The 25,637-nt window shown below is 45.4% G+C and overlaps 2 protein-coding genes across 5 annotated transcripts in view; one reads left to right on the top strand and one right to left on the bottom strand.

The window, feature by feature from the left end:
* The window catches only part of FBXO32 (F-box protein 32), a 34,174-nt gene extending 9,113 nt beyond the window's left edge, over nucleotides 1-25,061 (bottom strand). The window contains exons 1-6 of the mRNA XM_067711340.1: nucleotides 24,402-25,061; nucleotides 18,206-18,318; nucleotides 17,306-17,355; nucleotides 16,040-16,132; nucleotides 4,553-4,646; nucleotides 3,524-3,708 (exon numbers count right to left, since the gene is read on the bottom strand). Of these exons, the coding sequence (XP_067567441.1) occupies nucleotides 3,524-3,708; nucleotides 4,553-4,646; nucleotides 16,040-16,132; nucleotides 17,306-17,355; nucleotides 18,206-18,318; nucleotides 24,402-24,517 (651 nt within the window). The 5' untranslated portion in view covers nucleotides 24,518-25,061. The remainder of the gene's footprint in view (nucleotides 1-3,523; nucleotides 3,709-4,552; nucleotides 4,647-16,039; nucleotides 16,133-17,305; nucleotides 17,356-18,205; nucleotides 18,319-24,401) is intronic.
* The window catches only part of NTAQ1 (N-terminal glutamine amidase 1), a 252,410-nt gene that overhangs the window by 68,895 nt on the left and 157,878 nt on the right, over nucleotides 1-25,637 (top strand). The window contains exons 6-7 of one of the 4 annotated variants that reach the window (XM_067711342.1): nucleotides 5,989-6,045; nucleotides 6,352-7,970. The exons of 2 other annotated variants lie outside the window; for them this stretch is intronic. In XM_067711342.1, coding sequence (XP_067567443.1) covers nucleotides 5,989-6,045; nucleotides 6,352-6,452 — 158 coding nt within the window. In that variant the 3' untranslated portion in view covers nucleotides 6,453-7,970. Of the gene's footprint in view, nucleotides 1-4,925; nucleotides 5,146-5,988; nucleotides 6,046-6,351; nucleotides 7,971-25,637 lie in introns of those variants that run through there. One more of the 4 variants, XM_067711348.1, reaches the window with a different exon arrangement.

The following is a 25,637-nucleotide window of genomic DNA, read 5'->3' as shown; positions in this document are numbered from 1 at the left end:
TAGCTTCAGCCTCCTAATTCGTGAGAAGTGTCTGTGACTTGACAATTTATATCGTTCAGGCTGCTGGGCTGAACTTTCAATTGTTTGCAAAATTCAGGACTTTGCCGGACTGCAGAAGGTCCTAGACCTATTTGTCATTTATCATCTGCTGCTGATCGTATGAGCCAATAAAACTGCCATGAGATTTTCTTTTTGTTTCCAGCACTTCAAAGCATCTACTTTTTTGGTTAAAACTCCCAGGCCAATTATTACATGAACTCCTATTAAAGTCCACTTGGCAGAATTCACTCTCAGATTTTCAAACCTGAACTTTTCCAAAATCCTTGCCCAGACCCCATGCTGAGTCCTTACTCCTGGTAAATGATTAACTGCTTGCATGCCTTCTTCTATTTGAATATAAACATATAAAAGAAAAAGAAGTTAGTCGTGCTCCCCCTATCAAGTGTTTTGCTGAAAATCTTTTTATATTCATCCTGCCCACCCCCCCATGCTTCCAGACTCTCTCTGCCTTGTTCACAGGACACTATGATTCTATTTGCTTTTTTTCCCCTACAAGCCACTTCTCTTAGTTTTTTTTCCCCTTCATTCTTTATTATATAAATTATTTTTGCCAATAAAAATTGGCTCCATAGAATTAGATAGGAAATTTTGAAGGAAAACAAGATTATCTGCTGGGAAAATACTGATAGAACTTTGGCAAATAGAAAGCAATTACTGTAAATGTCACCTTAACATTTTCACGTAATAACATACTTCTCTTTTGTCCAAACTGTTAAAAAGTAAGTTTTAAAATACAGTCCAGACTGAAGTAATTAAGTTCCTTCTCTCTCTCTCAATCTTTCCTTCCAGCACGGCTCTCAAAATATTGTAGCTCAGAGCCAAGGGGGGCTGGGAAGGAGGGCATGAGGGAGTAGAGTGTCATGGGTAAAAGTATAGCCTCTGCAGACAGGCCTGGGTTCAACCCACATCTTATTGGTGGGGAGGGCCCGGCCAGATTGTTCTTAACCACTCAGTGTGATTTTTCTCATGAGACAATGCCTGGAAGTACTGAGCACAGTGGCCAGTAAATATTAGCTATTATGATGATTCCTACTTACATTTAGTCGCTGGATGAGTTAATGAATACATTAGAGGACTTAGAAGAGTGTCTGCCACAGAGTGAGCCCTTCATAATAATAACAGCTGACGCATTTACAATACTTACTATGTGTCAGGCACTGTTCTTAGTGCTTTCTATATATTACCTGATTAAATCTCACACCAGGGCATTGAGATAGGCACGACTGCCTCCATTTTCCAAATGAGGAAATTGAGGCACAGAGAATTCGAATCACTAGTCCCAGATCCTGCAGTTGGTCAGTTTTCATGCTCAACTGTAAATACAGGGCAATATTTTCCAACTGCATTCCTCTGCACATTGAACAAGTTCTAAGGTAGGTGGTGGGAGGAGTGTCCCCTTCAATCATTTATTTATTCAACTAAAACTTATTGACTGCCATCTGCTCTGGTCCAGGGACAAGGAATAGAGCAGGGAACAAGATGGTGATGTCCTTTCTTTGTGGAGTTTATAAGCCAGTGCAGGAGACAGGAAAGTGAATATACATATGAGATGATTTCAGATCATAGTAGCGGCTCTGAAGAAGGTAAGATGATAGTGGCTTCCGTAGATTGGATGGTCAGGGAGGGAGGTGGCTTAAAAACCCCGAGGCAGGACCAAGCTTAGAGTGTGCAGAGAATAGCTTGGCCTGACTGGGGTGCCGTGAGCAGAGGGGAGGGTGAGATGAACTTCAGCGTTTGATCTGTCCTGCATAGGATTTCATTAGATTTAAAAGGTTTGCAAAAGGCTGGGTCATTGAATAAATAGTTGGAAGAAAGCGAGATTGAAAAAAAGTTTGGAAACCACTGATGTTAAAAGCTTTGCCGTTTTAAGAATAAGAAGCCCAGGGTTCTGGCCTCAGCTCTGGCCCTGATTGCTGTGTCACTTGGGGAGAGTCACTGGGCTTCTCTGATCCCCCTTTACCCTCACTCCATGAAGAGTTATAGCAACTACAATGGGTACCTCCCAAGAGAGTTTGTAGATTAATAGAGGGGGGCTTTGGGGAAGTAAGCCCATGGAAGTGCAAGGTATGTGGGCAGATGTGGCCAAGGGGGGGCTCCTGTGAGGTGGACAGAGAGAACAGAGGCAAGTTCTGGGCAAGTGTGACCATCTAAATGGGTGTTCCAAGTTGCTGGAGGGAAGATGCCCTTGGGACTAATGGGACTTGCTCATTTATATCGCTGGTTGAGTATCACTGGGGTGTGTGTGTGTGTGTGTGTACTGTAGCCTAAGTGACTCTAAGGAAGTCACAGAACTCTGAGACTTCCAATTATTTGCTGCTTCAGAGTTAAGGAAAAAAACAACTAAGGCACAGAGAGGTTATTAACAGTAAAGTCAAGGACACTGCATTTTGCAAACTTCATAGAGTGAAATATTTAAAAGAGGTCAAAGAAGTTTTTTCATGTTTCTTTCTCGAGAGACGGGGCAGACCCAAACTTTATCAGCCTGGGTCCCGGAACCACTTAAAACAGCCATGGTCAGTGATTAGATAAGACAGCCAAGTGCTACGTGAGCCGCCTAAGTGTGTGTGTCCATTAGGGAGCCTTGAGCGATTACACCAGCGTCTTTCTCACATTTTTTCTGTGCCTTAGTTCTCTTGCTCACTCTTAAGAGGCCAAGAGCTGGGGGCCAACTTATGTTTTAAAAGCCGAAAGAAACTACTGGTAGGAGGTTTAGCTGGTAACGTGTGGTTTTTTTTGGTTTGTTTGCTTTGAGTGAGAATTGCTCATGTCTTTTCCTACCTGTATGTTTACAGCCTTTACTCAAAGCTATTCAGTATGTCCATGTGGTCAAGCAGAGGCCCGGGCAGAGTGAGGGCCTTGTGGGCAGCGTGTTTGGGGGATCTCCCCTACTTGGGGAGATCAGTGGTCACAAGGAGGCGGGCAGTGAGACCCGAGGCTGGAGGTGCTCATGTCTTTTCCTACCTGTATGTTTACAGCCTTTACTCAAAGCCTTCCTTTATCATAACTATTAATAATTGGAACTAGAGTTTTAAAAGGCTGGTGCCAGTTCTCCAAGCCACTGCCATCACAGCGCTGTTGTATACAAGGCAGCATCCTAACACCATAAACAAACTCGCACTTTAAGAGGAAATGGGCAGAGATCTCCAGATCCCACTAGAGATTTCAGTGAAATAGCCTACATCGGCCCCAAGGTCAAGTTTCTAGCTTTCCCAACACGTTTCCATTGGCTGTCGTCGTTCATATACTCTGATCCTGCGCTGCCAGGTTCTTCTCCCCACACCCCCTTTATTGGAAGGTCCCCCAGCCCACCCTCAGCACCCAATGGAAAGCATCCAATCAGAACTGTCCAGACTTTTCCATCACCAGAGAGGATTTAAAGTCCTGGCGAGGCTGCCCAGCATCCCAGCAGAGGAACCAACTGCAGCCGTTCCTGCTGGGAGGAGGCTGGGGTGCTCCAGCTTACCCTGGTGATTTGGATGTTGTTCAGCTGCTGTTGCCAGTGTAGAATTGTCTCCATTCGATACACCCACATGTTAATGTTCCCGACCAGCACAGACTTGCCGACTCTTTGGACCAGTGTACATAAGGACGTGTAGAGGGTCTGGAGTAGTTCCCTTATTAGTCTAATGTTTTGTTGGTCTTCCAGGACTTGAGTGGGGAAGAAAAAAAGTAGTTAACGTTTATGAGACTAGAACACTCCATAGTTCACAAGTGGTTCTTTCTTCTTCTCTCCTCTGCTCGTGTTACCTGGGTACACCCACTGGGGATATGGTTTTCTTTCTCACTGGTGTTTATTCTACACTTGGCCAAGCTTCTGCACTCGAGGTTATTGGATAGAGTTTCCATTATCTAGGTCCCTCTTTGTTCTCTTCTCCCCGTTTTCTACAAAGACTCTTTCTCTTTTCATTGTCCTACCAGCACCAATAGCTCACCTGATCTGAAAGCAGCTTCTTTTGCCCAGGAGTGATGTCTCTTTTAGATGATCAGTGGCAGAAGCACAGGTCTGGGGGTCAGGAGCTTGGATCCTCATCCAGTCTGGCTGACTCTTTGTGTGATTATGGATAAATCACTCTTTCTCCCATATACACAATGAGTCAGTTGAGCCAGAGACGTAAAGTTCTTTCTAGCTCAGAGAGTCTATGGATCTATTCTGCCTTGTACACAGCTCAATTTTCTAGGAATTTGGAATCTAGAGGTTCAGTAGCCAAGGTTGGGACACGTGCCTACACCAAGAAGCTTGAGAGGCTTAGAGCAGGACAAATGGATGATCCCAACACAAGGACAGGAGGGTGATGGTCTCACCCTTTGTCATGAGCATGAATGGCCCTCCTTTCTAAACTGGAATCCAGCACCCCTGAAATGCATCTGGAGTCATTCATTTCCATCTGCTTACATTCCCTTAAATCCAATGACATGTCGACTGCATTGGAAAATCCATCTGCCCGGCCCCAGGCCTATAAAAAGGGGCGAGAGAGTGAGAGAGAGAGCTCACCTTTCAGTACCACTTTTTCCAAAATGTTCATGAAGTTCTTTTGGGCAATGCCACTCAGGGATGTGAGCTGTGACTTTGCTATCAGTTCCAACAGCTGTGGATAAAAATAGAAGTTGCCAGGCTTAGACTACAGAGATATTTTTCTCCTCTAATCTTCACTTTTGAGTCACATGACACGTAGATACAGACTGACGGGGAGAGATAAATGGCAGGCAGGGCCACAATGCAATAAAAAGCAGATGCTCTGAGTAAAAGACAAATGGGGGTAATTCAAAACCTAGGCATCAGGCTGAATATTTAATTGCTTTTTTCTTTTAAATATAAAGAGGTTGGCTTCAGCCAGGGCTAATTCATTCTACTTGTCCTACTTCAGCAAGTGAAGCTGAGGTTCTCCAAAGGGAACAAAACCTCCTGTGACCTGTGATGTTGGAGTTGTACATAATCACTCCCAGCGGGAATTCTTTTACCCCTACTTGAACTTCTCCCCACTGGCTGGGACTGCTCTCAAGGCACCTAAAAGCTCAAGTTCAGCAACGATGGTCACTTTTCAAGGAAGTGGCAATTCTTATCCAGATATCTCCTGCTTATGTAGCATTCAATAAAAATGTCTGTTAATTAGAAACTTTCACTGCGCTTAACTTTCTGTAGAAAGAAGCCAATAATAGGAAGAAAGAGACATTCAGGGATGTACAGTGTATACTCATATTTCTACTCAGAGGCTAGGAACCTTGTAGCTCTTAGACTTATGTGCAAGTTTTGCTTTGACCACTTATTAGCTCTGTGACTCTGGGTAAATTCCTGAATTTCTTGGTGCCCCAGTTTCTTCATCTCTACTTGTAATACTTAGAGTCTCCAAGATTGGTGACAGCGTTAAAGGAGGGAATGCACATAAAGCTCTTAGCGCAGTGCCTGGCATAAAGTAGGTAGAAAATAAAGGTTGGTCGGTTTACTGAAGGAGTATGTCCCATTCCCACCACCCATGTTATCACCAAACAAAAGGAAATAAAGATAATAATTTAAGTTGGTGCACCCTTAGCATAATCTTTCTTCCCTTCAAAAGCAAAATTCTTTATAAATGTGGCAAGATTTAAAAAAAAAACAAAGATTCTATTATTGAAAAAATGAAACTTTATAGACTGGAATGGGCTCTTAGAGATCATGGGGTTCTACCCAGTTAACAGATGAGCAAAGTGAGGCTCAAGAAACTAAACTTTACCAACTATGCCACAAGGAGTGAGAGGGCTCAGCGGGATCCTTCTTAACACACTTCATGCTTTCACAGAGTTATCGAACAAAAGAGGTTGATATAAAGTGAAAATAATTAATTGCACCAGAACCCACCAGGCTAAGTAAAACTCACTAGCCTTAGAGCCAGTAAACTAGATTTAGAGACCCAGGACCTCCCTTTATGTTAAAGCTTCTATCTCTGCTCCTAGGAAACCTTCCAAGGCAGTTTCATCTCCTGGCCAGGCCCCAGCCCAACTTCACTTCAGGTCAGTAAACACCAAGTATGACACTGTGCTGGGTGCTGGAATCAAGGCTGAGGGAACTAGCAAAGTGACATTTTAAAAATTGGGCTGCAGAGAAGAACTGAAACTTTTGGATCAAAGCCCCAGGCAATTCAAAGAACCTCTGCTTCCAAGGCATTTGTTTAAAACTTTTGTCCCCATGGAGCCCCTTAGGAGCCTGTCAAACCACGGACAGACTTTTAATTTCCTGAACATAATTTTACTCTAAGTTAAAAAAAAAAAGACCCCCAATCTTTTCCTGCCTGGTTTATGTATCTCTCTCACACACAGGGAGAGTTGCTGTCATCAGGCTGGGGGAAGGTGGCAGAGAAAGACTGAGGCTGGTTTTTAAGATTAGTACTGGTGATCCAAGGCTGGATGTCAGGAACTGACCAAATGCCCACAAAGAGCGGCAAGAAGTCAAAACATCAGCAGAGGCCACGTCCACAGGCGGTGACCAGACAGGCTGTCCTCTGCCTTTCCAGTTCAGCTCTGTCACCAACCAGCGCGTGACGGTTGAGAGAGGAGTGAAAAATGGCACAGAGGGACTGGCCAAACCGTTCCTTTATCTCCTTGACCAACAACGAGATTCAGAAGGCCAAGCCCAGGGTCTATTAATACCCCGAGCCTCACATGACCAGCACAAAGCAAGATGAAAGAAAACAAAAGTCTTGAGTCGGCTCTGGGAAGGGTAGTGACTCATCATGGGGTGGGAGGAGGGCGGGCAGAGCTCTGCCTGAAATCCATCCAAAACCCCCATTTCATGTGACTACCATCTCACGAGGGCGTCAGTTTCAATCTTGTCTAAAAATGCACCAATCACAAGGACACAAAAATTCTCAAGGCTGTGACTATGCATTTGAGGGGAAACAAAAAAGCCGTTTGGTCTGACTGAGATGATCTTTGACTAAGGAAGAGAAAGATACAGAAGCAAAAATCGATCAACTCTCAGGAGAATGACACGTCAGCCACCTTCTGTTTATTCCGGTGTCAAAGGAAAGTCCTTCTTTTCACTGTCCGGCAGCCTTGGGGTCAGGAGAACCCCAGAACAGGAGGGGACCTGGATGCTCTAGCTGGGTGACCTTTACAGTTGTCATTCACTTAGCAAGTATTTTCTGCATGCCCATTCTATCCTAGTGTTGTGATAGGTGATGCGGATAGAGACACACGATCCCTAGACTCACGGAGTTTACCATCTAGTCTGTGGTGTAAGTCATTTAACCTCCCAGAACCCCAGTTTCTTCATTTCTAAAGTGGAAATAAAAAAAGACTACCTACTTCACAGGGTTGTTATGAGAAGTAACTGAGATCAGTATGTAAAAACCCACTGTAAATACCAAATATAAGGCATTATTATTATAAGGTATTATTTCTTCCCCTTCCAAACCACATTCTTGTAGTGAAGTTTAAAGTGGATATCAAGGGTTATCTTTTCTGTAAAGCTTTTTCTGTAAAGGGCTAGATAGTAAATATTTTAACCTTTGGAGGTCATAAGGTCTCTGTTGCAACTAATTAACTCAGCAACTGTAGTACAAAAGCAGCCTTGGACAGTATGTAAATGAGTAAGTGTGGCTGTGTTCCAGTAAAACTTTATTTACAAAAACAGGCATGGGGGGCAGATTTGGCCCTTGGGCCATAATTTGTCAATTTCTGATAGAGTGTGTGTGTGTGTCTGTGTGTGTGTGTGTGTGTGTGTGTGTGTGTATGATAGGGTTCAAGAGTGGGGGCTCCAGAGCCAAACTGCCTGCCTCAGTTTCCCCATCTGTAAACCATACATCATAATAGTACCTACTTTAGAGTTGCTGTGAAGATTAAATGCATTCATAAAGCACTCAGAACAGTGCCTGATAGCGAGAATATACTCAATACATCATTATCATTCATTTTTATCATAGTACAGAGACTATTACTAGGTAGAAGCACTGCCAGGGAAGGCATAGTGAATAGTAGGGTAAAGTACAGCTGGTTTAGAGACCTTTAGAATCCCTGTATTTCAATTTTATGCATTGTCAACCAAATGCTTAAATGCTTTCAAATTTTCATATTCCTCTCTGTCACTTTTATTATGTTTCTGATATATTTAGTAGCTCCCTGTGTTGATAAAAGTTAATGTTGATACATTCTGTGGCTTACATAGTTGCATCTACCATGAAGTCTTATTTTGCAGCAATAATGGATGTTTACTACATGCTACGCAGTTTACATGTGTCATCTTGTTTAATCTTCAGAGGCAACCCACTGAAGTGGGTTCTCTCCACTAGTCAAAAGAGAATTTTGTGGCCCAGAGAAGTTAAGCAACTCACCTGAAGACATAAAGCAGTAGCAAGTTGTGGAGCCAGGACCTGGACACAGAAATGTCTAACGGAGAACATGTATTTTGATAGTTTAAGGACTTCAGTTTGTCAAGGCCAATCAAATTTGCATCTAGGTCGAAACTTTAAAAATAGTGGCAATACCATGTAGTGTTATGTTGTAGGAAAGAGTCTGGAAATCTTATATCAGTGTTACGCCGGGACTGGTAATCAGCTTTTCACATTAAGGGAGCAATAATACCCAGAAAGGGTTAATAACGCATTTAGGATGAGGCAGTTGCTTTGGGTAAATCATTTAGGTCTACTTTCCACATCACGATAACTCTACGGACCCAGAACCAGTACTGTGTGGAACTAGTGGTAAAGAAGACAGAATTTATTAATTTTAATTCTGTGTCAAGAGAGCTGTGTGCCCAGGGGGAGTAGGGCTGTATCTGGCAATTTATTTACCAAGATGACTTAGCCAGTTGGATTCTTTGCCTCTAGCCACACGAGAAAAAGCAGAGGAAAACGGATTGTTTGAAAATGGCTGTTTGTTTTCTGCTGGGCAAATTTTAGCCCAGGTGCCAGTAATTTGTGGCTGTGTTTAAGGAGAGGCGGGGTGGGGGACTGGGCTAGGGGTTGGAGAAGAGGGTTCTCAGCTCCTCCTGAATTACAGGCTATCATTACCGTGGGGGCCGCCTGGGGATCCAGCACGACCCAATCCACAGTGACTAGCTGTGCAGTAACAGGACCGGTTCTGGGCCACAGGAGGAAGGGCTGGTGGTTGCTGCCTGCTGAAACCACATCCTGCCCTTCAGCTTTGGCTTGTGCTAGTCTTAGACATGCTGAGTAGAAGAAAAGTCTCGTTGCAAGCAATATCCTATAGTCAGTCTCGGAGGGATATCAACCTCAGCTTGAAGTGGTGCGTGGAAGATGAATGGGGAGAGGAGATTGCCCTCTTATCTCACTCTGCCCGCAGAAAATGCGCGTTTCGTGTCATCTCTTCCCTTCGGTTCATCATAGCATTCAGACTTTTAAAAATAAATTAGCTCACGTCACTTCTCTGCTTGAAACCCTCAAATGGCTTCCCTTTGCCCATAACTGGCAAGGTCCTCCCTGACCTGGTCTTCGCCCCTGGTCCAGCTTCATTTTGCCCAGTGCCTCCCTAGCTCGCTCTGCTCTGTCCACACGGCCCGCCTTTGGTTCCCTGAGCAGGCTCAGCTCATTCCCACCTCCCAGCCTTGGTCCTGCCACGTCTTCACATGCCAGCTCCATCCCACCCCTCAGGTCTCAGTTCAAGTGCCACCTGCTCAGAGCTCAGAGAGCCCTTTGCGGACCATCCTAGATCTTACTATGGTTTCAGTGTTCTTCACTGTTTCATTTATACATGTCTGAAATGATCTTGTTTACTTGCTTGCTGACTGTCTAATTGGGATAGAAACCTCAAGACAGAAGGGGTTATCTTGTTTACCACTCTACCGCAACCTGGCACACGGCAGGCACTTAACAAATACATATATTTATATCTATCTATATATGTAGATATATATACACACATACACACACATATTTAAAGGGATTTAAAGGGACACTAAGCAACTGGGGCTTCAGAAGCATCAACAAAAACAGCAGCTACTCTCCCTGTTAGTTCAAGGTTACCCATGCAGCTGTTGCCCAAGCATACTCTATCTTGCATAGACTATTAAGAATGTAACTTATCCCTAATTCTTCTATCTCCTCTGACAGTGAGCTCTGCAGTTTAAGGTATATGTCTGATTAGAAAACAAGCCGTAGGATTATCAAAGGTAGGAAAAAACTTCAAGAAGCCCCTGCCATTTCTCACATGCTCAGTACGCCAGCTGTGCCCATAGGAAAATTATGTCCTTTGCAATAAACCTTTGGTTACATCAGGCAGTGCTTCTGCCTGCATTGAGTGCCAGGTACTTCCAAGACCCTTATTTACTCAATGGATAACACAGATTAAAACCTGGAAAGTTTTGTCCTGACTTTGAGCCTGAACACTGACAGGTTGGAAGAAGGAACATTTCTGCTACATTAATAATCTCCAGGCATGTCAAGATTGGGTAAATATTATTTGCAAGTGAAACATCCCTCTAACTGAGGGCCAAGTTTACACAAATTAATTGTATTCTTAGCTGAGAACCACTTGCCTCTCTGTCTTCCATCCATCCCAGAAAATTCTGAACTTAGAATGATGCCCTATTCCCTGCCGCATTGATCTGAGCAGGTCTGTCTGCCTCAATGAGGCTGCTTAAATTGGGCTCCCTGTCTGCTGTAGCCTCCTTACCCCCACCCTACGCTTCTACAAGGTTGGATGTCACATTGCCCTTGGCCCCTGGCCCGCCATCACTCCCCTCCACTTCTGTTCTCTCTAGCTGCAGGTTTCTGCTCATGCCATTTGTCCCTGCAAAGCCTTCTACCTGCCTCTCCACCTGGCCAAATCCTGGCCATCCTTCAAGGAAGGAGAATCTCAGGTTCTACCTCTTCCAAGAAGCTGCCTCCAGTGCTGCTTCTTCCGTTCTCCTAGACAGGACCAAACCCAATTTGCTACTGCAGTACCTTGTACCTTGTCTCCCAGAGTAGCCCAGAAACTCCTGACCAGCAGAGGCCAGGTCTTAGTTGATTCTCAAGTGACTGTGGCAACACTAGGTATATGGTATGGACTTAATATAGAAAACACCTGCTTAGGGATTTGAAAACACTCACCTGAAGCAATATTGATGTATGGGGACCTAGCAGAGGATGTTGTCACCTCCTTGCCTTTGGAAAGCCCTTCTTTTAGAAGACTCGAGGGGCCTTCGGATCCTAGCTCACAGATACTTAAACCTCTGTCTCACCCTCAACCAGAGCAACTTAGAGCAATGTCACATGCTCTCAGGAACATCCCTCCTTGGATGGGAAAAAAGTCTGCTGAATTGGCAATTAACACGCAGCTCACCTATCCAATTTAGCCTATCCCCTGTATAATAAGCACCTGACTGAGCCTAGAAACTAGCTAGAATTTTAGTATAAAATATATTTCTGGGCTCATGGTGGGATATATTTAAATTCTGAATCCTCAAGAAAAAAATTTACACAACATGGGCACATTTTTGATCTTCTGGTCTCCAAAGTCAGATGGGAAAGAAAATCAGGTAGAAAAGTCGTAAAATAATCAATCTCTATGTTTTATTTCATCTTTAGTTTCTATTTTCATATATTTTCTAATTCCTGTAATTAGGACGCTAAAGATGACAATAGTTACAGCAACAACTGACGCTCACCATATACCAGGCACTGTCTAAAAGCATTTCACGTGTTTAAGCTCAGTTTAATTCTATAGCAACACGATGGGGTAGGTACCATTATTAGCACCTTTTATAGGTATATGATTTACAAATGAATTTATGAATATACATAAATTGAGAATACATGCTTAAATTATTAATGTACTGTCAGGTGTCCATGGTCGAAAATACCACTATTCTGGTCTCTCAGGCCTCCTCCGTTTTTTTGGGTACCCCCTACTTCTGCATGCACTCCCCCAATCCTGTGGTCATACTCTCAAGGTCTTTGAGTGTCCCCCACTTCTGTGGGCACCCAGAAATTGCAGGATCTCCTGCTTGCCTAAAGGCTTAGTGTGACTGAGAAGGCTCGGAATTCCAAGAGCTGCAGCGTTTCTTCGGTAAAATCATTAGCAGCCTAATCAGCATTCATTTTAGGGACCTGCTCAGGGCCCTCACTGTTAATACCCCACAGTGAATTCTCACAATTCCCAACCATTTCTGCCAATCACTTTCAAATGGGCTTGCGCCCTGTTCTTTTGATTTTGTTGCCATTGGAATGGCTGGCTGCCTTCCCTCCCCGCCAGCTTCTTTGTCTCAATGGAAAAAGATACCCACCAGTTTTAAGAGCGAGGTGGCAGGGGCCGCCTTCCATCAGAGGAAGGCTGTGCAGCACCAAATTAATCCAAGGTCACTGCAGCAGAGGGACCTGGTGAAGGGGCCAGGCTGCCCATACACATCACAACCCGTGCTGGCAACAGCACGCCCTTAATTTAAGGCATTGGGTTTGAATTTGAGTCATCGTGCCATATTTCAGCCTTTCATTTGCCAAACCACCAGTCAACTTAAACTAAAACATGTTTTTGGAAAAGACTTTTAGGGGCGGTAGGAATGCAGTAACTTGCTGGAAACATTCAAATGGACTTAGGGTGGTAATGCAGAAAAAAATAAAAATATGCACTACTGGTTTAGCTTGTGGATGTTCTTCTCTGCTGCAGAGGGACAGAGAGGGTGAGGTTGCAAACTTCTGTTTGTCCTTCCTGATCTGATGCACACAGGGGTCACTTCATTCAGGTCAGGAAACCGCTATTCAAGGTTCTTCCTGGTCTGAAGACAGCATCTACAGTTACCATGTACTTGGCCACATTCTCATCCCATAGAGAGAGCTGGGAGGACCAGATCAAAGAGCATTCTGGCATTAAAGCGTTAAAGCCCTCTCTTGCACTTGTGCCTCGGGGTGTCTTGTTTAAAAAGTCATTATGCAAAATATAACATTTGGGCTCCCAAGTAGTTTCTGAGCTGGTTTACAAACTTGAAAACACACTGGGATCACCTGGTGGATAAATTTAAGTAGCAGTGCCTGGGCACCACCTTCAACTGATGAACTCGAGTGCTCTAGAGGTGGGCTTCCTTAGAGGAGCAAGCTTCACAGGTGATTCTAATGTGCAGATGTGATTCTGATGTGTTTACTGGAGATCCACTCTCTCCGCTGGCCTCTCTGTGCCCTGGGTGGGTTAGTCAGTACTTGCTTTCTTGTGGTTACGGTTCTAACCCCACCACTGGCCTAGCCCCTGGAATCCTCGCTGGCTCCCCAGGGGACTTTCCAAAATGTGGTCTTGAGGCATGGTGTAAACCCATTTTTTAAAAATGGCCTTTCATAAGCTACTGCTTTTAAAGATTTAAAATCATCTTTAAAACCCAGTTAAAACTATGTTTAAGCCATTGGAAGTGTGTAGAGAAGCAGGTAGAGGCAATGAGTGTAGCCTGAAGCCAATTAAAAAAAGGTACAAATGCTGTATAAAAACCTCTCCTATTTATATTCAAATTTTGATTCCAAAAGTTCCACAAAATTTTCATGCTGATAAAACATCATAACATTGAGATAGGAGTGTTGGCTATCCCTTTTATTCCCTCTGCATGTCTCTTTTATTAACATTGACAGCTAGCATGAACATGACACCTTTTTAAAAAATGTACTTTGTCTTTAAAGAGGTTAAACAGATTTTAAGGCTTCAAAGTTGGTTCGGTTTCTTACTGGGACTGAGGAATCATTGTAGTATTAAAAAACCATTAAGCTGCAGTAGTAAGATGAGGATAACATACTGGCAAGCTACTTTGCAAAGTTGGTTTAAGGATAAGAAGAATATTTGAGAAGTGTCTTAAGTTCCTTAGAAGAAAACCCTCAAAACATGGTGCCTATCATTAAAATGTTTTAAGCTCTTTATAAAAATGGCATTTCTCAAATTACAGAGGACCCTTAACAGTGAAGGGGAAAAAAAGATTGTTCTTTCCAAAATGGAAATATTCCCCCCTCTTTCTGAACCTAGTAACTGAAAGCATTCAGTAGTTTCTTAAAGGTTAGGAGAATGTGCTCAGGATGTATTTTACAATCAGATACTGACAGACACAAGTCCTCTATGCTGAGTTTTAATCAAGGGCAAAGGGCATGATTCCTCAGGTAATTTTTCTTTTTTCTAAGTAGAAAAACATTTCTTATCAACCAAATTGAAAAGACTTTTCAGGGAGAATAAACAATAATTTTGATAAGTAGGTAATAATAAGTATTAGTAGCTAACTTTGAATAACATATTCTGGTCTGCAGAGTATTTCCATATATGTTACTGAGTTTCACAGATACCCTGTGAAGTGAGGTTATTCTAAGTCCTTCTTACACCCGGGAACGTGAGTGTTGGAGAGGCTGAAACAGCGTGAAAGCCGTGGAGCTGGGATCTGACCTCAGGCCATTTTACTTTCAATCCTCTGCTTATATGGAACTCATTGCAGCGGCTAAAGAGTGTGGACTTTAGACTGCCCAGGTTTCAGATCTGGATTTCTTCCCTTCTGTAGCTTCGTGACCTTGGACAGGTCATTTTTACCTCACTGTACCTCTGTTTATATAAACAGCGATGATAAAAGTACCTACACTTTACAGGGTTAATGGAAGGCTAAAAGGTGTCAGTGCACATAATTGCATGAAACAGAATATCACTATTTGAATCCTTGTTCCTTTGCTTTATTTCTTGTGAGAAGGAGAACAAGTAGGAAGGAGAACCGTCTTAAAACTGACCAAATGCTGATCAGTTTGGAATCAAGACATCAGATCTGGGTGTCTTCCTCTAACACCTAGAGGATGGAAACTATTCATAGTCTTAGCAACAAGTTTCCAGATCTTCCCGGGCTTGACTCCAACCAGCCTGCACTGGGTTGCCGGCCACAGTGACCTCCCAGAAGCGGCAGAGTCTTGATGAAATGACATGAACATTTCATCAAGAAGGTCTCTTATTTTCATCCCTTTTGGACTGGAATAAGGGCTCAGCTGAAGACTAGACAGGTCTGGTCATGGGCTCAGCTCAGAGCTTCTAACCTACAAGAGGCCTGGGTTTTTTATCAGGTCAGTTGGGACGGCCAGCCCTGCATCTGCCCAGATGACAGGTGAATGATCCAGGCCTCAAGGGGGCTTGAATGTCATCGCTCTGGCTGAGCCTCTGCAATCATCTGACTCAATGACACGGCACTGAGAAGCACAACCTAGGGAAAAGAAAATAAAAACCCAACCAACTAACACCCACAGCGGGTAAATTCCCTCCTACTTCTGATCCTAAAACCCAAACAGCTGCTACCTGCCCAGGTGGAACCACTGACAAAAACATACAAGGGAGCTTAGGGGGAAAAACAACCACCAACCAACTAAAAAGAATCAGTGACTTGAAGGTCATGGTTAGACTTCCTTGCTTTACTACCTTCATCATTAATATTTTGCTAAAGCTCATTAAAAAATTATTTTTTTCCAACATAGGGTTTAAAATGGGAAGCAACTGAGCCAAACAGGTAGTTTCAGGCTTTAAGTGAACCTGGGACTGAATATTGTTACTACATGGGGGTGGGGGAAGGGAGTCTGGAGGAAGAAGTTCTGGGGTGCTTTGAACTCACCCAGTTTTGAGGCTTAAACCAAGAATGCCTTAGGGTCACCTAGAGTCAGCTAAAGCCGGGCAGGAAGGACAGTGAGAACAATCATAGGTGCACAAAGTTTTTAAAACAAGCCAAGGTGCTTTACAACTTGCTTTCTGCTGAATTCTCTGTTGCTGATCTTACTGCTAGAGCCTGTGCTGCCTGCACTGTGGCTCACGTGAGGTATTACGGCGGCCCCTGTCTGAGGGGGCCAATCTCAGGGACATCCATATGGATGGCTCCATCCTACGTGGATCTCAGTATCCGTATAGGAACCTGAAGTACATCGGGGGAGGGGGGAGTTGAGGAATCCATTTTCTGCTTTCCTTAAAATCCCCAGGGTCCTAAAAAGTTGTTTGTTTGTGTTGTTTTTGGTTGATGTGGGGGAACTACTTCAAGACAACCCGAAAAGACAATTCAGCTTGGGAGTCTGGGTAATCTACAGAGACTCACCCGTACGACGTAGTTAAATCTTCTGGAATCCAGAATGGCAGTCGAGAAGTCCAGCCTGTTGAAGGCTTCCCCCAAAGTGCAATATCCATGGCGCTGAATGTGAAAGCAGGGGGTGCAGAGGTCATTTTCCAGAAAAATCTGCCTGGACTCTGCTGACAAGCTTGGTGGCTGTGTTAGGTAACCTATGGCCATCTGCTGCTTTCCTGTGCCATGATCAGCCCTTTCTGGGCCCCTGGGCCCCTGGTGCCCTGCCCCACCATGAGCCACAAAGATGGGTAGTACAGCCGGCAGCTGCTTTAGTCAGTGACTAAAGTCGTGACATGTACCATTTGGGCCCTTGTTCTCTGCACGCACTTGTACTTGCCTGTCAAGGAAAGGTTGGGAGCTGGGTATGTGATGTGTGTTGGTCACTGTAACATACTCCTGGGGGAAGAATTAGCCCCATGTGTGTCAACTCTGTCTGCCACATCTCTGGTACTTTTCTCTCTGTGATCATCAGAAACGTTTTTAAGGCTTCATGAAGAAGCCAAAGAAGTTTTGGTCTTTTCTCTGTGAACACACAAGGCACTGGGTGTAGAGAGCCCTGACTCACAGTCCCAGCTCTGCTTCTAGTACCTGGGTGGTCTCGGGTGTATCCCTGGCCCTCTCAGGGCCTCAAGTCACAGAGCGAACTAGATGTTCTCCAAGGTCCCTGACAGCAATAGAAATTCTATCAATCTGTCATACTGCCTGTATCCTAGTTATCTGAGCAAATGCCTGTGCAGCGGGAAAATGTACATAAAAGGGTTTTACAAAGTGCCATGCAAATTTAGATATTACAGTGTCTTGTTCTCTTCTGCATCTAGCTCGTGCAGCCTCACACTGGGTGCGCACGAAAACTTCTCCCGTATTTAGTGATTAATCCTTCCAGGGCTAAAATGAATTGAGTTGAAGTCTAAAAGAGACCTTAGAACAAAAGGGAGGCACTGCCCTGAGGGAAAGGCTAAAGCTTTATAATAGTGTGTTTGAGATGTGGGAATATTAATCTTTATAAAGCATTGCTACATACATCATCCCACTGAATGACTGGGGAGCCCACCTAGTGACTTTTGCATCTCTCTCTATAGCCCCAAACTCTGATGGCTGGCTAGGTAGTGGGCTGCAGACCTCCACCACCCACATCCAAGAAGACAGTCATGATGTGAAGTAGTTTCCCAGTCTCGCCCCTACCCTGTCAGGGGAGGCATAAAGCTAAGCATACTCCTTAGTAAACAGATGGGTGCTCACCTCTTTAGTACTTCCTTTGTGAACATAGATCCATTTTTCTTGGTGGAAATCTACAAAGACAAAATAAAAACAACCCAAAACCCCACAGCTTTAAAATTTATAACATGCCCAAGATTTTAAACTTGTTTCGTTTTCATTTAATCCAAAGTATAAAAAAGTTTCGACAAAAAAGGACAGACTACTGACAATCTAAGGGGAGGCAAATGCCTAACTTCTGCAGTGTATAAATACTGGAGTTGTAATTTACTTTGTCGGAAGCACTTCAAGTCTTTGATACTCAGATTGAGTATACCAGAGCTCCAAATTAAAGAAAAAAATCTAATACCCAAGTACGAGTTTGTGTTAAATGCCAAGCTTACAAGTTAAACAAGGCCATAAAAAGTAGAAATAAAACAGATAATATGAAGAAGCCATGCAGTACAGATGGAATAAACTAAAGATCTGTAATTCATGCTTATTAATAGAACTTTATACTCTCTGTTCATACTTACATCCAGCATCTAGAAATGTTACTAGTATTTATACAAGGGAAGAGGGAGAAAGAAATCTATGTTCGAAGCCTCAAAACACAGTTCTAAACAAAAGCACACACTGGAACTGGTTCAGCTGACCATACCACTGAATAATAACTAAACTTAACTATGTCAAATGTAAGTGACAAGCAGGGAAAAAACACCCCAACTAGCAACTGACTTAAAAACACGACTGTAAAGAATACATTAATCTCACTCATAAAATGCACAGCCAGGTTTCTGAGTGCAGAGATCCGGGTAACCTCTGTGAATGACACAGTCAACATGAAAGCGGATGCCAAACATGTGAGGTGTGATTTGTTCCCCTGCCAAAACCCAATCATAATGATCTTCAGCTTTCTTCTCAAGTTCACAACAAACGGCTTACATTGAGTTTTGGTTTTGCTATTCAGCATGTCCTTCTTTCTCTTCTTGGCTGCAACATCATAGTTCAGGCTGTTGAAAAGATTCTCCTTATTGTATACTTCCTTGCTGCAGTAACTAGGAATAACAGACAAGAGGGGATGAGCTGTAACAGCTATACTTTAACATGAGCTGTTTCTATAAATAGCTTACTGTGTTATAAAACACAAACATACATGCTCCTCAAACCAAACAATAAAATAATCACTCAAAAGAAGTCTGTACGGGCCCAGTCTTCCCTCTTCGGGGATGAAATAGTGTCACATCTCTGTGGAAGGCAGGGACGGGGGCTTCTGCTTCTTTTGAATTCCCAACAGTGTCTGCCATTGTATTTGACACACAGCCCTGCACTCTTTAGGAGCCATGCAGGGTACAAAAACATTATTTTAAGCAAAAATGATGAATGGATGGGGAGGGAGGGAGGGAGAGGAATTGTTACTGGTATCACTATAATACACAATACTTTCATTTTGCAAAAACATCCACCCCAAGCTGCTTTTTAAAAAAAACCGCTTTATGGAGATATAATTCACATACCATACAATTCACCTATTTAAAGTGAACCCAAGCTGCTTTTAACTAGCATGCTCCCCTTGTGTCTTTAAAACATTTACAAAAATCTGACTTAAAGACTGCATCTCTAGGAGATGTTCAGTGTATAGTACTAGTTGTTTAGGTTTTATATAATTCCTTGACTAACAGTAGGCATCATGCTGTGAGGTGAAGACCTTGAGTCCTAAATGAAACAAGCTGTATTTACAACTCATACATTTATAAGAGCTGAAAAGACAGAACTGGCCAATGCACAGGTCACTAAAGATGTGTAGATTCAACTTGGGTCAGGGGCATATTTCCTTCAGTAAACTGAGCTGAGCTGTCATCTGGGGGGCTGACTGAGTTCTATTCTATTATGCAATGGGATTTCAGAGTAAGTCTCTGAAGAGCTTCCACAGAAGCAATGCAGGAGAAATACTGAGGTACAACGAGAAGACAGGTTCCCCGATCCCCCCAACTCCCGTGGGGCATGCATGCGCCAGGCAGGATTTATAATGCCAACCAGTAAAACATCAATTAGGGTTTGTTTCCCCTTACATCAGCCATACATTAGAGGCCTTTAATTTTCTGAGTTCTTCTGCTGAATTTAAAATATGATTTAATTTATATCTTTTTTGGACCTACATCTGTTGGATAAGATGAGGTACACCTGCACTTCTCCATTGTATGGATATTATGTAAAAGAGAAAAGAGGGGTTGAAACAATTTCCAGTATCCTGTTGCTACAATGGTCTCTCCAGTAGCACTTCAATAAGTACAATAAGTATCTTACTAACATGCTTACACGTGACATTACCAACAATATACTCAGTGTTTCTGGACCCATAGGGATAGGCTTGATAGATAATCAGTCATTTGTTAATCTTCCCTCAGAAGGCCATGCTTAATACCATTTACTGAGTTTCCTAATATCATTAGCCTTCTCTTTTTCATTGAGGGAAACAGGATATTTTTAGGTTTCAGAGCGATTACTGTGGAAATGCGCTCTCTTAGAGGCACTTTCTTAAGTGAGCCCAGGGTGAATGTTTTGGGTCCAGCTTTGTGTCACACGTGAGTGTGTGTCTGTCTGCTTGCACAGCTATAGAGGCAGAAAACCACCGACCAGTCAGTTGACTTGCACCAAGGTCAGCAGGAAAAGAGGGGCAGAAGAAAGGGAGAGTAGAACTCTGAGCCCTTAGAGCTAGTTTAAGAAATTTCAATCAATGCTGAGGAGAAGGGAGAAAGATGGAAAGTCACTTGATTGGTCCATGATGTACCAAAGCTGAGAACAGCTTTAGAAAACAAAGTTAGGCCATTTTGTGTAAAAATACCACACGAAGCCTTATTTTTAAAGGAAACTCGCACATACACCATGAACAAAAGCCTACAGCCTGAGTTCCGCATAGAGAGAACCATAAAATGAAGCTGCCTTATTCTCAATCACACATTTAAGGTTTAGCAGAACATTTTCGGAGCCTGGGCCATAGATTGTGACCATTCCTTAGCAATGTTAAATATTTATATTTCATCTTATTCTTTTCTAATTGAAAACATTCCTCAAAGGAATTTGAGCACTTGCTTTCTTCACAGAAACAACAATAACCTGCTTTAAGCCCAAGTGACTCATTTCCAAAGCTAGTTTAAGAAGAATTTGACATAATTGATGATGCTCTCCCACTGGAGAATGTAGAAAAGCTTTAACCAAAGAGAAACCCTGCACTTTTCACTTAGACAATAGGTTTTGGACTTCAGAGGTAGGGCCTGGAAGGAAGGGCTATGGGGTTTATTTGTGTTGCCTGCTTATATGTTTTCTTTTAAGCAATAATATATTTCAGTTAGAGGCTATTTTGAGAGTTCAGTTATGCCCATTTCAAGGAAATGCAAAGCCAATGGAAAATTACAACTGAAATTTTGAACAAGAAAAGCCACCACCATTTAGGAACCACAACATTTTTTTTTTTTCAAATAAGCAAAACCATTTAAAGAGGGTGCTTTCTTCATTAAATTCAATAACAACCAGAAAGTCGCTATATTATAGTCAGATCTTACTAATCTTGATTTTTATAGGCACAGGCCTAGAATAAGAAAAAAGACCTCGTCCAGCCCTGTACTTTCATCACACACATACAAAGATACTTAAAGACAACTTTAGAAAAAGTGAAAGATTTCAAAATAGGCCCATTTGGCAGCAGAGATAAAGGGAGGGAAGGAAAAAAAAAAAAAAAGCCCTATTTCTCATTTCATTTGTAATAACAGGCCATTTAAGAAAGCTGTGGCCTACCCCAAAGGGCTTACTTGTAGATTAAGGCCAATGAGTTTCTATGCTAATTTGCTCCAATACATACCCAATTTGTCAAGCTCACATGGCTAGTAACCGGATTGTTCTGGCAAAACAAACAGCCTAGTGTATGTAGCTCTTAGAACAGTGCCTTGCACACAGTAAGCACTCATAAAATCTTAACTATTATTTTTATTTGCTTATTCACTAACTCATCCAGGGCACTGAAGTAAACTTCCTGCTTCTGGTTCAGTCTTAGCTGTACTGGAAAGCAACATTGGAGTTTTGAACTGCAGGCTTGCAGAAGAGTGGCCCAGGCTCAGGGAGTTTAGATTACTCATCCTGGAGGTGGGCTGGGGCGGGGTTGGGGGTCGTTGGTGAGGAAGACTGCACACGAGGTGGCTCAGCCATCACTTCCTTGAAGCATTCTTGGATCACTCCAATTCATGCCGAACTCTTTCCTCAAATGTAACACTTGCCGTTCCTCTTCCAGCTTATGTAGCTTCAACTTTTTCACAAGGGGCCCTGCTTGAAGCTTATCTGAAATCCTCCCATGATCTCAGTTCAGGGCACTTAGCTGTGATGGGGTTTTGTAACATTCTGCTGCTGGAGGAGGACAGGGCCCTGGACCACAGAGAGAATGGCCAGCAGAGTCCAGAGAAGGTGCGCTAGGCAGACAAACTGTGGTCAACACAAAAACACTGTCCCCAGGCTGCAATACACCAAGTGTACCCTCATCCCTCTCTCCTGTTCAGGCAGCTCACAGAATGGTAGGTGGAATCAGAGTAAGTGCATGAGGCCCCTGCAGGCCTCAGTTTTACATCCACCCGCTCCCTCCCTTTCAAAAGGGCCTGCCTTGGTCTTCCCTGGTGGCGCAGTGGTTGAGTGTCTGCCTGCTGATGCAGGGGACACGGGTTCGTGCCTCGGTCCGGGAAGATCCCACATGCCGCGGAGCGGCTGGGCCCGCGAGCCATGGCCGCTGAGCCTGCACATCCGGAGCCTGTGCTCCGCAACGGGAGAGGCCACAACAGTGAGAGGCCCACGTACCGAAAAAAACGAAAAACAAAAAAAAAACAAACAAAAGGGCCTGCCTTGTTTGCTCCTAACAGGGGAGGCATTCAACTTCACCTGAGTAGGCAGGCACTCAGCCCAAACCTGACATCACAGCGAAACATCACCAAGACTGAAAACAGTGGGGATATCCGAGACTACAAACCCAGGTCTCAGAAGGCCAACTGCTTTTAAGAAGTTGGCAGACTTCTCATGCTAAGTAGGGAAGGGATTGTTTGCAATTGCTGGGGAAAAAAACACTCTGCAAACAAACAGCCAGCTGCTTTGCTAGGAGCTACCAAATGATTCCTCAGATGACTCATCAAAGAGCCACAGGTGGGCACTATATTGATCACCCTTTGTGATGATGCTGGTGGTGACAGTTCTAGCTCAGAAAGCGTGAAAATGGAGGAAAGAAAGGAGGTTCAAGAAGGGGAGAGGGGGTGGGAAGCTACCTGATTCCAGCCTGGGTTAAACTTTTGTGGTAAGGTAAAACCTTCTCCAGGTCTCCCCTACTGTGGAGGGAGAGGCACCACTATTTACTTGGAAATAGGAGTGATACCCGCTTTTCTCCTGGAGCAGATGCAGTGTGAATGTTTATGCGAACCAGAGGCTCTGCATTTTGAACCTCTCCTGCTGAACCCAATGGTCTGTTTCCCGCTGAGGAGCATGCTACACTTATATCTGGGTGGGCCACTGTGATACAGCTCAGCAGATCATGACTGCACCTCCCTAGAAAGAATCCAAACTGTTACACAAAGATAAAGCACTAAAATATTAGATCCTCATTTCTTGGGAATGAGGAGGAAGGAAGGAAGGAAGTTTCTACTCTACTAAAATAAAAGGAAGCTTTTAGTCTAGGGAGAATAATTTAGGCCTAGTTGGTAACTAGAGTCCCTTAAAAGAGTCTAGTGACAGCAGTTGGTCTTTTTATTTTCCTGTAAATTATCTGGTTTTCCATAAATAAGATTTCTTTACAGTGCTCCCCAAACTCCCCAGGGACTGCTTCCAAGTGTCTTTAACATAAAGGTCAATGTGCTCTTGTCTCTCCTGGCAGACCCCCAAGATTAAACATTTTTTTCCCATTGGAAGACAAAAGGTGATGCTTTACAAATCACAAACAGGTGTGGGGCTCTGGAGTTCAGGACGTGGCAATAAGGAGTTTTCCTTGATAGTTTTCGTGAAATTGAGTGCCAGGGGCTCAGCCAAACAGCCACTGGTAAATCTGAGTGGGAAGCTGGCCTCCACTGAAGTCAATTTAAGGGCTGGGGTGTGGAGCAGTGGTTTTCAGCAAAGGCCCGGGATAAAGGCACCCAAGGGTAAGCGGTCTGCACTGATCCCCTCTGGGCCAAATGGCAGCGATCCGGAAGCCATCTGTGGAGATCATGACTGAGGGACTCCAGACCACCTAACTCATTAGTCGCTGCTTCCCTGTGTTATTGACGAAGCAGAGCAGCAGGCACGGTGGACCTCGGATTTCCACCAGATTGACAGAGCTCAGGTGGAACTTGAGTCCAGAGGCTCACGCAAGCCAGGTGGGCTGCAGGTGATAGGCATCACTTGAAATGGGGGCGCACTCACTCTACAAAGAAAACTGACTGAAAGGGCCACCGAGGAAACAGGTGCAAAGACGCCGTCCTCCCAGAAGTACAAGGCTTGTAGGATCTATACCCCGCCTCCCTTCCCTCCTCCGCAGCTCTGTCTCTCAGTCCTTACCATGGCTCCGCAAGTCCGCCCGCAAGCGCTGGTGCCCCAGGGACCATCTGGAGGCCCCTTCCTGGTTACTCATCCTCTCTTCCCACTCTGTGGTCGCCTGTGCGTGGGAAGAGCCTGGAGGTGCTCCCGACGGGACCCGTGTGCAATCCCGTCTCCAGGCTTGTGCTCGGAGCCCCGCCACCCCAGGGTGAAAGCTGTGCAGCCCACTCGCCGGCGCCCCGACCCGCAAACCGCGCGACACCGGTGTCCTTTAAGGCAGGGGACCCCTGAAGTTGTGTGTTTAAGGTTTAGCGTTTGGGGACTAGATCCTCGTTTGTCGTCAGATTCTCAGAGGGACACGGGGTTCTGTAAAGAGTCGTGCCCACTTGGAGACGCTGACCTTGAACCATAAGAGAAACCAAATACCCCGAATCCCGTGCTCTGGCGACCTCTGCAGAAACCCGGACAACTCACTTCCATCCTTCTGGTCAGGGGCTCCCTTCTCACCCTGTTCCAGCCCGGCCTGAGTCCCAGTCACCCGACCCGCTCCCGGAGACCAACAGGGTCAGTTCTGCGCAGCTGAAATTAGTGGCGATCCCCTCACCTGCTGAGGTCGCTCACGAAGCTGCCGCTCTTCTCATCCAGGAAGCGCTTCCAGCCATCGGCCGTCTTCACCCAGCTCTGCCCGGGGGACCGCCAGTCCTGCCCGAGGAATGGCATGGCACTGCCAACGGACGCGACGGATGGACGCGACGGACTGATGGACGGGACTGGCCCGGCGGCCTTGGGGACGCGCCGCCCTGGGCGGATGCTCGGGGTGCCGGGGCCGGTGAGGGAGCGGCTGCAGGGAGCCCGAGTGGAGGGCTGCGCGATCGGGGGTGCGGAGCGGGGTACCTGCGCTCGCGGGGGGCGCTGTGGAGGGTCGCCGGGCGCGCGGGGCTCCCTGGAGTGCTGCGCTGCTGTCCCGGCCGCCGTATTTATCCCGGGCCGCTGGCCGCGGCTCTTTGTTGCCGGAAGAGGCGCCTGCTCTTAGCCCGGCCCCCGCCAGCCCAGAGGCCACGTGGCTTTGTTTATAGGCTCGGCTTGTTTTCCGAGGCGCCCTCGGCTCCTGCACTTCTGGCTGTTGCACAACCGGTCGCTGGTGGAAACTTGAAGCCGCGCCGCGGGGCCGGGGCTCCCACTGCCCCTTCGCCTCTGGCCCTTCTGCCTTCCCACCCCGCCCCCAGGGCGCAGCTTCTGCAGCCGCGAGAGCGAGGCCGGGCACTCGGGAAACTGCGCCCCGTCCTCCTGCAGCTCCCGGCCTGGCGAGGTGCAGGGAGGGGGAGGCCCGAGTGGCGTCAGGATCGCTGCGGGGCGGGGGGTGGGAAGAAAGGACGGCACCCTTTCCAACCCCGAGCTGTCACAATCGAGCCCCGCGATCCAGAGCACCCCTGCAGGAACCGAGGCCCAGCACAGCGCGGCCCGGAGCCGGGTAGGAGGGCGCAGCCTCCTTGGCCTCTCTCGCTGCCTAGACCCGCTCTTGGGAGAAGGAGGGGACCCACCGCGAGGCGGGAGTGGGGCGGGGGGACAGCACCTCACCTCACCCTGCCCCAGAACTGTTAAAGAGTCTGCTGTCAGGCTTGTCTCCGAGGTGGCAAAGGAAGGAGAAGGAGGCCAGGCGGCAGCTGGTCCCCGCGCGGTGGGAGTGGAGAGCAGGGACAGCCCTCCATCCCACTCTGGGCACCCTAAGCGAGCAGCGCTGGCGCCTGGCCCGGGTCTAGGGCGCCGGGGAATGGGATTTTATTACGAAGAACTGCGAAGCCCCTTTCCCCTTCCTGCTGTTCGGCATCCTCTGGGCTAT

The sequence above is a fragment of the Pseudorca crassidens genome, chromosome 17 (assembly GCF_039906515.1).
Source record: "Pseudorca crassidens isolate mPseCra1 chromosome 17, mPseCra1.hap1, whole genome shotgun sequence".
NCBI classification, from domain to species: Eukaryota; Metazoa; Chordata; class Mammalia; order Artiodactyla; family Delphinidae; genus Pseudorca; species Pseudorca crassidens.
This window is presented reverse-complemented; position numbering and strand designations above follow the sequence as displayed.